This window comes from Myotis daubentonii, chromosome 9 (genome assembly GCF_963259705.1).
Source record: "Myotis daubentonii chromosome 9, mMyoDau2.1, whole genome shotgun sequence".
Taxonomy (NCBI): domain Eukaryota; kingdom Metazoa; phylum Chordata; class Mammalia; order Chiroptera; family Vespertilionidae; genus Myotis; species Myotis daubentonii.
In genome coordinates this window covers 16102559-16117263 of record NC_081848.1, presented here as the reverse complement: position 1 = coordinate 16117263, position 14705 = coordinate 16102559, and the positions used below count along the sequence as shown (strand labels likewise).

The following is a 14705-nucleotide window of genomic DNA, read 5'->3' as shown; positions in this document are numbered from 1 at the left end:
TTTACAGGCTCATTATAACAGTTGGCAAGGGAACTCATAAAAGGATCATTATAAAAATAAATTGCATTTCTACAGAAGCAAAACCAGAAAAAAAATTGGAAAGATATTTTTCATTTTCACAATCCTGAATTTGAATCCCTTATGCTAGATGAGTTTCACTGTTTGCGATATTTTAGATTTTAGAAAGGTGAATATGCTGTATTTATGTGTAAATGCCACTATATCATGAAACTTCCATTGAGGTCTTTGCATTACCTCAAAAACGTTAATACTTCTATAGGTCAGTGCACGAATATTCATTTGAAGTAGGATGAATTAATTCACTAGTTAGTCACATTACTCCATGTCAAATTTTTGGTAGAAATTAGCTAATAAACTTCAGTTTTCAGTGTTTTTAGGATATCAAGAAACGGTGGACCTGTATTTGTAATAGCTACAAAATTATAATGAACTAGGGGAAAGATATCTAGCAAATGATTAATGTGATTTTTAACACTCTTTTGGAAAGATATTAAAGAAGACTTAAATTAATGCATAGAGAGAACCATAGTCATGAGTAGAAGAGTCAATTTTTAAAAGATGTCATTTCTCCTCCAAGAGAATTTGTTGTAAAAATGAACTTAGTGTAGTTTCAGTTTAAAGCATGATAGAGTAATGATTATTATTTATAATGAAAAGTTTACAATTTCATATGAAGTCAAGAGCAAAAACAAAGTGCCAAGAATAGCTAAGACAGTTCTGAAGATAATGAGGGGAGACGTGCTCTACCAGATATAAAGACTTATTTAAAGATATAGTAATCAAGACAGTACGATACTAGCAGAATAGTTAAATGCAACAGAATTAGCACAAAATCAGATGCATACCTATAGACATTTGATTTGTGAAAGAGTAGTCTTTATCCTTATGGGGATTAAAAAATGAAATTGTACTTCTACTTCAAATCATAAGCAAAAATTATTGAAGACAGCTTATGATAAAACTTTAGTAGGAAATATATTAAATGTATGCTGATTAGTTAATATTTTCATAATTCCAGAGTAGGGAAATATTTCTTAAATGTGCACAAAAACATTGATAAATTCAATATTTAAATTAAGGATGTGTTTACCAGAAAGAAGGGCAATTTATAAAGTAGAATGACAAACTTGGAGAAAAAAATTTTTGCAACAAAAATAACTGACAAAGTATCTAGGATACATAAAGATTTCCGACACAGGAGTAAGAAAAGACAACCCAATTAGAAAAATAAGCAGTAGCCCTGTCTAATTTGGTTACAAATTGGGGATTTCCATGATCCCCTCATCAGTTTCTATAATTTGTTATAACAACTCACGGAATTCAGGGAAACACTTAAGTTATTGTTACTGGTTAATATAGAGGGTATTGTAAAGGATACAAATGAAAGATACAGATGAAGAGGAAGAAGGTAGGGTGTGGTCCAGAACAGTCCTGAGCTCAGGAGCTTCTGTACTTGTCAAATTTGGATGCACCCTCTTCTTTGTATGTGGGTGCACTCACCAACTCAGAACTCGCTGAACCCCCCTTCCTTGAGGATTTTTATGAAAGTTCCATTATGTAGGCATGATTGATTAAATCACGGGCCATTGATGATAAGCTCAGATCCCATTGTCTCTTCTCCCTGGAGGTTGGGGTGAGTGGCTCTAATCACATGGTTGGTTCCTCTAATCACATGGATGGTTTCTCTGGCTACCACTCCCCACCCTGAAGCTGTCTAGGAGCCAGCCTTCTGGAGTCAAGTCATTAGCTTAAACTCTGGTTGGATGAAAGGGGCTTATTATGAATGACAAAAGATGCTCCTCACATCTATCACTCAGGAACTTCCAGGGGTTTTAGGAGCTTTGTCAAGACCCAGGATGAAGACCAAATATGCATTATGTCACAATTGGTTTGATTTTATTATGGTTCATTGTTTACATATCTTACATGTATTGTTTTATGTGTAACAATAGTTCCTAATAGATATTACTTTAAAGAAGAAACGATCTATAAGATTTATTTAATTTGAGAAGGTAGAGGGTCTATATGTATAGAGATCGTGGTTGTTAGAATGAGTAAAACATGTAAGAAAATAAGTCTGATTTAGAGTTCTAATAGTGGAGTTAAAGTTTAAAAGATATATTTGTACCACATCATGGTGAATTCTCAGTAAAGATGCTACTCTGGAGTTAAAATTATTTTGGCTAAGAAGGCATGTTACATTCTTGGTGAGATAATCCAGCTAGAAAGGTGTTTACACAAAACAAATTAGAGTATAAAATAGAATCTAGCAAAGGGCATTCGATGAATGCTTTTTATAAAGTGAAGAATACATTTTCAGTATAAATAAAACTGATTTTTGTGTTTAAAGAAATATGAGATAATGAATGACATTCAAAGAATTTCGAGTTATACCTCAGTTTAAATACCTGCTCTGCCTTTGATATCCATGTGTCGATGGCCAAATAATTGGAACTCTTCCAGTTTCTGTGGAAATGAACATACCTCCTAGTATTGCTGGGGCTAAATGGGAATATGGGAAGCTCATGGCCTAGTGACTAGTATACGTTAGGTATTCAGTAAATGTTCTTAAAAGAAGACTTCATAAGGTCTTTGTTTTGCAAGTAGATTTAAGATTTCCTGTGATTAAAATCAAAACTTTATCAAAGAAATGATTAGGTGCAATTACGGAATTGTTCTTTACTGTCTGCATTTTATATCACTTTATTTTAGAAATCAGATAAAAGTGTTTTCTCCTGCCTAATACTTAATAAGTGTATTTTCTTTCCTACTGACTATTCCTTTTCCTTATTACAGATCAACGTGAGAGTAACCACGATGGACGCTGAGCTGGAATTTGCCATCCAGCCCAATACAACTGGCAAACAACTTTTTGACCAGGTATCATTAACCACATGAAGTATGCAACTTTTGACACCATAGTGTGTATGCTATTGCACTTCTGTGTTTTTCTATACCTTTACTGATAAGCACATTGTAGCACTGGAACTTTTCACAATACCTATTCAGGTATGTCGAATAGCTGTAGAGATCCTCTTCTCATCCTAGATATGAGGAGTAGGATTTTTTAAAAGTAACTATTAGCAGGTATTTATTTAATATCTGCTATGCAAATCATTGTAATGAAGACTAAAAGGAATTCAGACATTTATAAAGTGGGATGGGTGCACTGGATAGCGGGGATGGCAGTAGCAAAGACGGGAATTAGAGGCTGTAAGTGGCACCTAACAGGAGATTAGTGGCTTATTTGTTAGCCTGGAGTTAGAGCATGGATGTCATGTTAAGGAACTTGGATTACGATCTTGTTTTTTTCTCTCCTGAGTGCACATTTGAGTCCCTTCTGGCCTTAAAAAAAGGAAAGTCAATACTTGGAAACTGCCTCCAGAGATCCTGATTTAATTATGTGGTGCCTACTTTAAACCATTAGTTTTTTGTTTTGTTTTGTTTTTTAATTTAAGCTCCCTAGGTGATGCTGTATGTAATGTTCAAGTAATCAAATTTTATTGAGGAAAGGAGAACGGGATTGGTGCCCTGGGGTCAAGTGATAAAGGTGAATCGATGATTGCAAAGAGGAGGAAAGTGATATGTTTTCCATGGCCTGAGATTTCTAACTTTCGCATGAACTTTTAGTATGTGCAAGAGCAACAGTCTGTGGTCAGACTAATGTGACCTTAGAGCAGCGATTTTTAAAGACATGCAATACCTGACTATTTGGTCAGGGGCACTGACCTCTTTCTCCTTAGGTTGTCAAATATAAAATGACAACAGCCAACACAACAAGAGTTATCCAGTGTGAATGAGCCAAAATTACATCTATTTTGTCCTGGTGAGGTAGCTCAGTTGCTTAGAGTGTCGTGTCCATATGCCAAGGTTGTGGGTTTCATCCCCTGTCAGGGTACATAAAAGAATCAATCAATAAATGCATAAATAAGTGGAATGGCAAATCAGAGTTTCTCTTTACTTCCTCTCTCAAATCAATAAGTAAAGTAATTATACCTATATTTATGTCTGTTTGGCAAAAAATATATTTTTTGGTGTGCCACAGAATTTTAATAATTAGTTTATGTGTACCATGATAAAGGTTGAAAATCGCTGCTTGAGAGAATGGGGGTGAGTTTTTTTGCATTACAGCAATAAATAACCAATCACATACCTTGGTTTTACTAGGTGTCATTTTATCACATACAAATATCAATGAAATACAATGAAATAAAAATTTAAAATTCCTGGAAAGTTGTTCCTTTCCTTGACAAAGTGGTATACTTAATCTCCTGGTTAGGTGAGTAAGATCTTGATAGCCCCAAGAAAGTCTTTTTGGAAGGTGAAAGGCTTTTTTTGTGTGTGAGTGACCAAATTTTTAAAACAAAATGATAAGCAGCTGCATTCACCATACATAATGAACTAATATCTTGTGAACTAATACCCACTTCGTTGATTCTTGTAGGCCTTCTGTTTGTAAACATACAGCCTACCTTTACTTGAAGTAAAAATGTAAATAGAGTTAGCATTTATTGTACTTCATAGCAAGTTGAAATGTTATTTACGTAATTAATGAAATGCTTGTGGTAGCCAAACACTAGCCAGCTAGTGGGCCTTTTGGGTATTGATACTGAAAAATAAAATATTTGTGTTTTATTAAGCAGAATTGTTTTAGTTTGGATACCAGGGAAAAGGAAACCCCATTTATTTGGTGCAAGAGCGTGTAGCAGTTTGAAACATGGGCTCTGGAGCCACATCTGCCTGCTTTGGAGTCCTGACTACAGCCGTTCGACTTGGGACAGATTCCCGTCTTTGCCTCATTTTTCTCCTTTGTCAGTTAGGATGGTGATAGCCTCACTCCCTTTGAAGGTTGTGAGAACTAATTGAGACTTCATGTAAAGTACACAGAACAGTATTTTACATACATACAGCACACACATATGTACATGTTGTAAATGGAGGTGTAGATTAAGGAGTATTGTTATCTGTTATGGGCTCTCTCAACAATTCTTTAAAAAATTTTTTAAAATATGTTTTTATTGATTTCAGAGAGGAAGGGAGAGGGAGAGAGAGATAGATCAGTGATGAGAGAGAATCCTCGATCTGCATCTAGCATGCGCCCTCCCCACCCCAATGGGGATCGAGCCCACAACCTGGGCATGTGCCCTGACCGGGAATCGAACCCTGACCTCCTGGTTCATGGGCTGACCATTCAACCACTGAGCCAACATCGGCCGGGCTCGACAGTTAATTCTTATAACTGCTGTTCTATTTCCTGACAAATTCTCTTGATCCAAGAATGCACGGATTTAGAAGCAGGCTTTACTTGGGTATAGTGAGTAATGGGGTGAGCTGGCAGGTAGGTGGGCTCAGGGTCCGGCCTGGAGCAAATCTAGAGTTAGGGGTCCTCTCAAGTAAGAGCACAGAGCTACATGAGTCCACCTTAGCAGTCTCTCTTCTGATGACATTGGTTTGAGGCCAGCTGTTGTGTGGAGGGACTCTAGTTGAGTGCTTATGGTTCTTTGTTTGCTCCCTGCTGACTCTTCCTTCACTAGCCTCCTCTTCCAGCCTCTACCTGTGGGATTAAAGTAGTGTGTTCATACCCCAAGGAGTGTCCAACATGATTTGTTAGGATGCAAGAAAAAAAATTATATTTTTGTCTTTCCTCTTTCAAATTATTTTAAAAATACGTGCTTTATAATATAGTAGAGGCCCGGTGCATGAAATGCGTGCACGGGGAGGGGGGAGCTCTCAGCCCGGCCTGCACCCTCTCGAAGTCTGGATCCCTCTCGAAGTCCAGCAGTTGGACATCCTCTGAGGGATGTAGCAGTGTGCCAGTTGGCAGGCGGCCAGGGAGGAGCCTGAATTGGGGCCAGATGCCGTGCCACTCGCGCTCTTCCGGGCCCACTGTGCCTGCTGCTGCGGAGTCAGGAGAGGCTCCCGCTGTGGCAGCCGTGCTTGCCAGCCATGAGCCTAGCTTCTGGCTGAGCAGCGCTCCCCCTGTGGGAACATACCACCAGGGGGTAGCTCCTGCATTGAGTATCTGCCCCCTGGTGGTCAGTGCGCATCATAGACCAGTTGTTTCAGTTGTTCTGCTGTAATGGTCACTTAGGCTTTTATTATATAGACTAGTACAGTGATGGCGAACCTATGACACGCGTGTCAGAGGTGACACGCGAACTCATTTTTTTGGTTGATGTTTCTTTGTTAAATGGCATTTAAATATATAAAATAAATATCAAAAAATATAAGTCTTTGTTTTACTATGGTTGCAAATATCGAAAAATTTCTATATGTGACACGGCACCAGAGTTAAGTTAGGGTTTTTCAAAATGCTGACACGCCGAGCTCAAAAGGTTCGCCATCACTGGACTAGTACATGTGTGACAGCATGTGTATAATTTATGAATATTCATGTATTGTAGTTATGTGTCCAAGCATTTTTTTACTTACACAAGGTGGGGCAAAAGTAGGTTTATAATTCATATGGAAAATAATATAATACTTACAACACAAGGAAAAAACACTGTTTTGTGTGCTCACAACTGGAAACCTACTTTTGCCCCACCTTGAAAGGTATGTGATTGAAAGTTTCTGAGAACATTTCCAGAAGTAGGCAAAGAGCTGCTGAAAATACAAGGCCTCCTCAGGAACTGCACAGCTGAGCTCTCTTGCTCTTCCTGGTGTTTGTTGTCATAGTCTAAAGTTAAGGTACTGTCCCTGCTGCCTGCGGTGGCAGATACCCCTTATTTAGAATCACACAAAGCCTGGGAGCAACAGCATAGGCCAGCTACCTGAGTACACAGCTGTCTGTTGCTCTTGACCGGGGTAAATTCCCTACCTCTGCCACTCCGAGCTGGAATGTTTGCTATGGCTCTGTTGGGACAAACTTTATTTTGCCAAAGTTAGATGATCTGGTCTTCTATGTCCACGTTAAAGTTTTGTTGTTTGGCATTGATTAACTTTTGCATCAGTATGAGTGTTTATATCCCACATCATCCAGAAATGTCTGTGTGTGTGGTTTTTTTTTTTTTTATGGTAACCTTCCTTAACACAGCTAAGTGATTTTCCTATTTTTAATTTTGTATGTATCATTTCAGTGAAATTTTTCAAGAGAGGGAAAGTGAACTAAAGGGTTCAGTTTGCTATCTTGAAACCAAAAGCCTGGCATGCTTTTAGATTTAAAAATAAAAAACCAAGAATATTTATCACTTAAGAACTATTGTTGACTCTTTCTGTAAAGCTTTTAAAATGTTAACAAACTCTCAGCTCCTCCAACTCTATTCCCTCGTTTTATTTTAAATATAGATTTTAAAAAATATGCTAAGTGTTGGGACAATCCTGACTGTGGGACCTAGCTCACCACTTTATTTACTCTTAATACTTTTGAGTGCCTACCTCAGGCTAATCATTCTTTGAGATGACATGTATATTAAGATAAATAAGGCAAATAATCTCTGTCCGTAATTTTAAACAGTCAAGGAGAATAAATAGATATACTGCTAATTCAGTTAATTATGATACGATACAGTAAATGTTCTAGGATAGGTGAGTACCATGGGAACGTCAAGGGACAAGTGATTCATTTTATCTGGATAATAGGAGAGCTTAATTCACAGAAGGTATGTCAGTTGAGCTGAACCTTGAGGAATAAATTATTCAACAGGTGGCAAAAGTACAGAAGGAACATTCTAGGCAGAAGAAAAAGCATGATCAAAGCCGTAGAAGGGTAAACTACACGGCATGTTCCAGTAGTGGTTTCTTGCTCAGTGAGGGAAGAGCATACAGTGGTGAGTGAAGGGAAGAATGGGGGGGTGAAAGCACCAGCTGGAATACCGGGAGCGTGGCATTTAAATGTTTGCAGTGACTCCTGTCACCAAAGTGGTACTGTTTTTGCCTTGCCTTAACCAGTCGTGTAGTTGTGAGGGTAGATTGAGCCGAGGGGTGCATAAATTCTTTTTCAAATTAGTGTTTTGGGTTTCTTTGGATAAATATTCAGAAGTGAGGTTGCTGGGTCATAAGGCAGTTCCATTTTTTTAGTTTTTTTGAGGAACCTCATGCTCTTTTCCACAGTGACTGCGCCAGCCTGCATTTGTTATGTGGGTAAATTGAAATAGGAAAATGGGATTACGACAATTCTGTACCTGTTTCCCTAGACTCTTGTTATCTGTTGGGATCATGATGGGAGTGAGCAGGAAAACGAGGTATAAAAAAATGGATCAAATAGGATTGAATTGACACTATCAAATTTAATATACAAACCTGAATTTAGGAAATGTTCCTCTAATTAATATGTTAAATTTAGGAAAGAGCTTCTCTATAGCAAAGGCATATACCTGTAATACCTATGTAGTTCTGTTTTTCTTTTGAAGTATAGTGCCATAGTTAAAGTATGAATGTAGAATTGAAATTGACTTTTTTTTTTTTTTAAGGTGGTGAAAACAGTTGGTTTGCGCGAGGTCTGGTTTTTTGGGCTGCAGTATGTGGACAGCAAAGGTTATTCTACATGGCTTAAACTAAATAAAAAGGTAAAGTATGTATAATGGGAATGAATAAATACATATATATGGTAGAGAAATATGCTAATTAACCAGGACGCCATAACGGGTCCACCGGATAGGAGGAGGTTGCATGCGCAGCCTTGGGGATGGAGCGGCAGGGGCCCCACGCGCCTGCTCTGGAGGAGGGGAGGGCCTGATCAGCAGCAGCCGCAGCAGCTTGAAAGCCGGGAGGGGAGACGGGCCCTGCCCGAGCTGGTGCAGCGGCTCAGGGGGCCCTGGAGCGGACACAGGCAGGGTGGCTGGGGGACGCTGCGAGTCAGGCATGGGTTCCAGCCCCTCGCGGAGTTGGTCCGACCCGATTCCCGCGGGGCCAGCGCTGCGAGAATCAGACCCGGGGCCTGGCCCCCCACGGGGCACCTCCTTGCGCGATTTCAATCGCACCCTGGGCCTTTAGTTAACTAATAGTTAGGCTACTCTGAGGTTAATGATCTTGAATTTGTGTCAGAAAAGCTTAGGTACCGATCAGGCCTCCTTTTGTAGTTATCTCTGGATCATTAAAGGTGTCATGTCTTTTAATTGAATAAGGTACCATCAACTTACCTTAGAAAAAGAAACGTTCACTTTTTCTATTTGAAAATTTACAATATAGGAAATATTATTAACATGTACTGTATAACAGTACTGACTTTGATTTAAACATTTGTAGCATAAGCGTCTCAGGAGAAGTTTCAGTTTGGTTGCTAGATAGGATCTGTGAGTTATAGGTCATATTTGTGAGCATAGAATCTTTTCTCATATGTTTTTTACAGGTTTAGAATCTAACAGATTTAGAATCTTATTGCTGTTTTACATCCTACTTCTAGAAAGAATTTGATGTGACTAGATTCAGTTATTTTGAACTTAAGATTTTTGTTGATTGTACTTAAATTACTGTTCCAGGTGACACAGCAAGATGTTAAAAAAGAGAATCCTTTACAGTTCAAATTTAGAGCTAAATTCTTTCCTGAAGATGTTTCTGAGGAATTAATTCAAGAAATAACCCAGAGACTCTTCTTCTTGCAAGTTAAAGAAGCTATCTTAAATGATGAGATCTATTGCCCACCAGAAACTGCAGTCCTTCTGGCTTCCTATGCTGTACAAGCCAAGTATGGAGACTATAACAAAGAGGTTCACAAACCAGGCTACCTGGCTAATGATAGACTCCTCCCCCAGCGGTAAGTGAAACATGTTCCTATGTTATATTCTCTGAAAAATTACGTTTCAGAAGTTTGTAAATCGAATTTTTTTTTTTTTTTTTTTTTAGGTTTCAAGTTGTCAGGTGAATTGGAATATAGTTTTAAAAATCATGACTTAGTAGCTACGTAGGTTTATATAGTCTGCAACTACTAAACCTTCTGCCTCTTCTCTCCTCGTTTCCACAAGATAAGCAATAAGTAGAGATTTGAGCTTGGAGGATGCCGCTGTTACTGCTTGGTAAAAACACAGGCAGATACATGTTTAATAAATGCTTCTGAGAATAATAAGTAACAGCCTGCGTGTCCTCCATAGAATAAAAATTCCGTTTCTAACTTAAAAAGGCATTTGAAGTCTAGTCTTCAGACTGACAGTCCTGTGCTGTGTTCTTACCTGCACACACTGCTGCCTCTGTAAGTTTAAAGTGGCATGGCATGAGAACAAAAATCATGGGCAGGAGACCTAGATTTTGAGTACTAATTCTGCTCTTTGCTAGTTGTGTGATCTTTGGTGCAAAAACCCAGCATCCCTGAGTCTTGCCGAAACCGATTTGGCTCAGTGGATAGAGCGTCGGCCTGCGGAATGAAAGGTCCCAGGTTCGATTCCGGTCAAGGGCATGTACCTGGGTTGCGGGCACATCCCCAGTAGGAGATGTGCAGGAGGCAGCTGATCGATGTTTCTCTCTCATCGATGTTTCTAACTCTCTCTCTCCCTTCCTCTCTGTAAAAAATCAATAAACTATATTAAAAAAAAAAAAAAAAAAAAGGAAAAAAGGAGTGTTTGGGAGTTCAGTCACCCCCAGCCTGAAAACAGCCCTCAGCCCCTCACCCAGACTGGCCAGGCACCCCAGTGAGGACCCCCACCCTGATCCAGGACACCCTTCAGGGCAAACGAGCCGGCCCCACCCATGCACCAGGCCTCTACCCTATATAGTAAAAGGGTAATATGCCTCCCAGCACCGGGATCAGCGGAGCCGAGAGGCCTCCTGGCACTGGGATCAGCATGACGGGGGGCAGCGCCCAAACCCCCTGATTGCCCTCCGGCTCTGTGTGTGACAGGGGGCGGGGCCACAACCTCCCTATCAGCCCTGCTCTGTTTGTGACAGGTGAAGGCGCCCAAACACCCTGATCGGCCCTGCTCTGTGTGTGACAGGGTGCGGCACCCCAACCCCCCCACCCCACGGGCCCTGCTCTGTGTGTGACGGGATAGAGCCATAACCTCCCCATCGGCCCTGCCCTGAGTGTGACAGTGGCGGCGCCCCAACCCCCTGATCGGCCCTGTTCTGTGGGTGATAGAGGGCGGTGCCCCAACCCTCCCCTGCCCCCCCACGGGCCCTGCTCTGTGTGTGACGGGGTAGAGCCATAACCTCCCCAACAGCCCTGCCCTGAGTGTGACAGTGGCAGCGCCCCAACCCCCCTGATCGGCCCTGCTCTGTGGGTGATAGAGGGCGGTGCCCCAACACCCCCCCCCCCCCCCGCTGCCCCCCCACGGGCCCTGCTCTGTGTGTGATGGGGTAGAGCCATTACCTCCCCATCAGCCCTGCCCTGAGTGTGACAGTGGCGGCGCCCCAATCTCCTGATTGGCCCTGCTCTGTGGGTGATAGAGGGCGGCGCCCCAACCCACTGATCCGCCCTGCTCTGTGTGTGACGGGACGGTGCCCCAACTCCCCTATCGGACCTACTCTGTGAGTGACAGGGGGGAGCTCCTCAACCCCCTGATGGGCCCTGCTCTGTTCGTGACAGAAGGGAGCTCCCCAACCCCCTGATGGGCCCTGCTCTGTGCGTGACAGGGTACGGAGCCCCAACCCCCCTGATGGGCCCTGCTCTGTGTGTGACAGGGGGTCGCGCCGCAACCTCCCCATCGACCCTGCCTTGAGTGTGACAGGGGGTGGTGCCCCAACCCCCCAATCGGCCCTGCTCTGAGCCCGACCAGTGGCTGCACCTAGGGATTGGGCCTGCCCTCTGCCACCCGGGAGCAGGCCTAAGCCAGCAGGTCGTTATCTCCCAAGGGGTCCCAGACTGCGAGAGGGCACAGGCCGGGCTGAGGGACCCCCCCCTCCCCCCAGTGCACAAATTTTTGTGCACCGGGCCTCTAGTTATATATAATCAAAATTATCCTGAACAACTTAATTGTTCATCAAAAATAATTTTATCTCAACAAGTATATATAACATAGTTGTTCTTTCAGTGTTAATCAGATTCATATTTGGTTGAGCACCAGATGAATTCATTGGTTTACAGTTCATAGTCATGTGATTTTAAAAAATTGTAAACACTGGAATCACACGGAAGCACAATTTCTTATTTATTTTTTAAAAAGCAAATTTTTAAATATTTTTATTGATCTCCAAGAGGAAGGGAGAAGGAGAGAGAGAGATAGAAACATCAGTGATGAGAAAGAATCATTGATTGACTGCCTCCTGCATGCCCCCAACTGGGGATCAAGTCAACAACCTGGGCATATGCCCTTGACCGGAATTGAACCCGGGACCCTTTAGTCTGCAGGCTGACGCTCTAACTTCTGAGAAAAACTGGCTAGGGCCAATTTCTTATTTTAAATGCATGTATGCTGTAACCACTCTATTTAAAAAGAAGATACCACATGCTCTTTAAAATTTGATCTTTGCTATTGAAAGTACAGTCAGTTGGTCTTCAAGTTAATAGTCTGTGGAGAACTAATTCCAGCTATCTAAGATTAAAAGTGACTCACTCTAATGTTAGAATACTACTAATTTTTCAGTTCAGAATGGAGAAAATATTTTCACAGTGATTGCTAATTTCATGTTTGGTATATAGCACACTTTTACTCATTATCTAAGTATGAGGAATTAGTAATCAGAAGGTTATTTGGCAATCATAAATCATAGTAATTTGATGATTTTGATGGATGCCTTTAATTCTTACATTAAAAAACCCAGATAAGCCATCTGTTCTCCCACAGTAGAATTTAGTTTCCTGGTGATATGAATACTTAGCTCCACTAGATAGTACCTTTTTCCTTTAAAAAAAGCTTGATATACATAGATTTTTATATCCCAGGTTTCTGACTTGGGCATCTGGATGGTTAGTAATATCCTTTTGACAAGGTGGCGGGTGGGCAAGGGCTGGGGGGGAGGGAGGAATACATTTCACAGGAGGGAGATTTCAGTTTTGAACCTATTGAGTTTGAAATATCTATAGTTTAATCAAGAGAGAGCTAGCATTCATTTGTCAATGTGTGTTCAGATCTTGGAGAGCAGTTGGAGCTATGATAGTTTTGGGAGTAATTGGCACAAAAATGGGAATGAAAGAGATGGACCTTAAAGTCCTCTTGGACACACAGAATAAGAGAAAGGTATGGGATAGACCTTGTTGGAACTTTACTTTTAAGTACAGAGAACGAGGCTCCTGTAAAGTATATTGAGATTAATACCAGGGGAGTGTTACATCATGGAAGCCAAGGTAAAAGAATGCTTTAAGGTCAGCAGTGTCAAATAGTACAAAGAGGTCGAGTATGAAAGCAACGAATGTGTCTGTTGGGAATAACGGTAAGGTGATGGGTAGTGACCTTGGAAAGAGCAGTTTCAGTAGAGTGTTGGGGAGTGAAGCCAGATTGTGGTAGACCAGGGGCAGTGGCCATGAGGTATGGAATTGAAGGGTAGTGAATGTAGACAGTTCTCAAATGAAGTTTGCTATTTAAAAGAAGAAAACTAGGAGTAGCAAAGCATGGGTTTGAAAACATGTTCTGTAAAAGATGGGAAAGAACTGATTTTTAATATCCTGTACAAATTTTTGAGTACTCTTCAGTGCTGACAAGGGCATATTATGGTGAGCAGTATCGATGTGGTCTTTGCCCTCTGTAACACATAAGTATAGCTGCTAATAATATAGGCAGGGAACAATAAATATGTCTCCTGCCATAGAGTGGAGTGAAGATGCTGAAGAAGTGGAGAGAAGTCATTTAAAGGCCCACATAGAGTAACAGTCAAGTTGGATAGATTGGCCTTAGGCGTGAAGAAGGGCTCTTTCTGGACAGAAGAAAAAGGGGGGAAGGAAGTTTTGGGTACTTGCAAATCAGCCATGCATATTTAATAATACAAGAGCATTATGCAAAATACAAAAAAATGATATCTGAAATACAGGATATAAAAACCTATAGCAGAAATCTTAATGGCATCCAGTTTAACCCATATCTTCAGATTTAGTTAACATCTGGATACCAGCAATTAGCTGAATTGATTATGCCTTCAAGGCTGTTTGCACCCCTGTTGGTGAGCAGGGGTCAGATAACAAGAGAAAGGATAGACAAGAAAAATGTAGAAACTTAAGTGCTCTGAGGAAGAAGTCACAACTCTTTCCCCAAAAAGCAAGGGTTTCGAAAAAGAATACATAGAGAAAGGAGCAGTTTGTAATAAGAAAATAATGGTCTGAGACCCCATCCATTAAGGAATCTACTCTCAATACTCACTTGTCCAAGGGAATATTCACCCGAAGATTTCTTTGTATTGCCAAGAAGTTCCTAGGTTTTATGTAAACTTTCAACATAGCAAAACAATATTTTATTTAAAAAAAATTTTTTTATATTTTATTAATTTTTACAGAGAGGAAGGAGAGGGATAGAGAGTTAGAAACATCGATGAGAGAGAAACATAGATCAGCTGCCTCCTGTACACTCCCTACTGGGTATGTGCCCGCAACCAAGGTACATGCCCTTGACTGGAATCGAACCTGGGACCCTTGAGTCCACACGCCAGTGCTCTATCCACTGAGCCAAACCGGTTAGGGCACAAAACAATATTTTAACACCACAGCTTTTGCATCAATAAAGTAGGATTTGGGGATTCACCAATAAAGAAAGATAAATAATTATTATATGACCCAAAGAGAATAGAAGTACATACTCTATAGCTTGCATAATAGGTAAGTTATATGCATGTTGATTTGGTATTAAAAATCAGTGTGTGTGTGTTTTTATATTTGCATAATGAACTCT

The 14705-nt window shown here is 40.8% G+C and overlaps 1 protein-coding gene and 1 long non-coding RNA gene across 4 annotated transcripts in view; one reads left to right on the top strand and one right to left on the bottom strand.

Annotated features, from left to right (window-relative positions):
* The window catches only part of LOC132240607 (uncharacterized), a 419797-nt gene that overhangs the window by 132128 nt on the left and 272964 nt on the right, over positions 1–14705 (bottom strand). The gene's annotated exons all lie outside the window — the stretch shown is intronic.
* Positions 1–14705, top strand: part of RDX (radixin) — a 93099-nt gene that overhangs the window by 19837 nt on the left and 58557 nt on the right. For all 3 annotated transcript variants that reach the window (XM_059708007.1, XM_059708010.1, XM_059708008.1), the window contains exons 3-5: positions 2818–2901; positions 8433–8528; positions 9441–9715. In XM_059708007.1, the coding sequence (XP_059563990.1) occupies positions 2818–2901; positions 8433–8528; positions 9441–9715 (455 nt within the window). The remainder of the gene's footprint in view (positions 1–2817; positions 2902–8432; positions 8529–9440; positions 9716–14705) is intronic.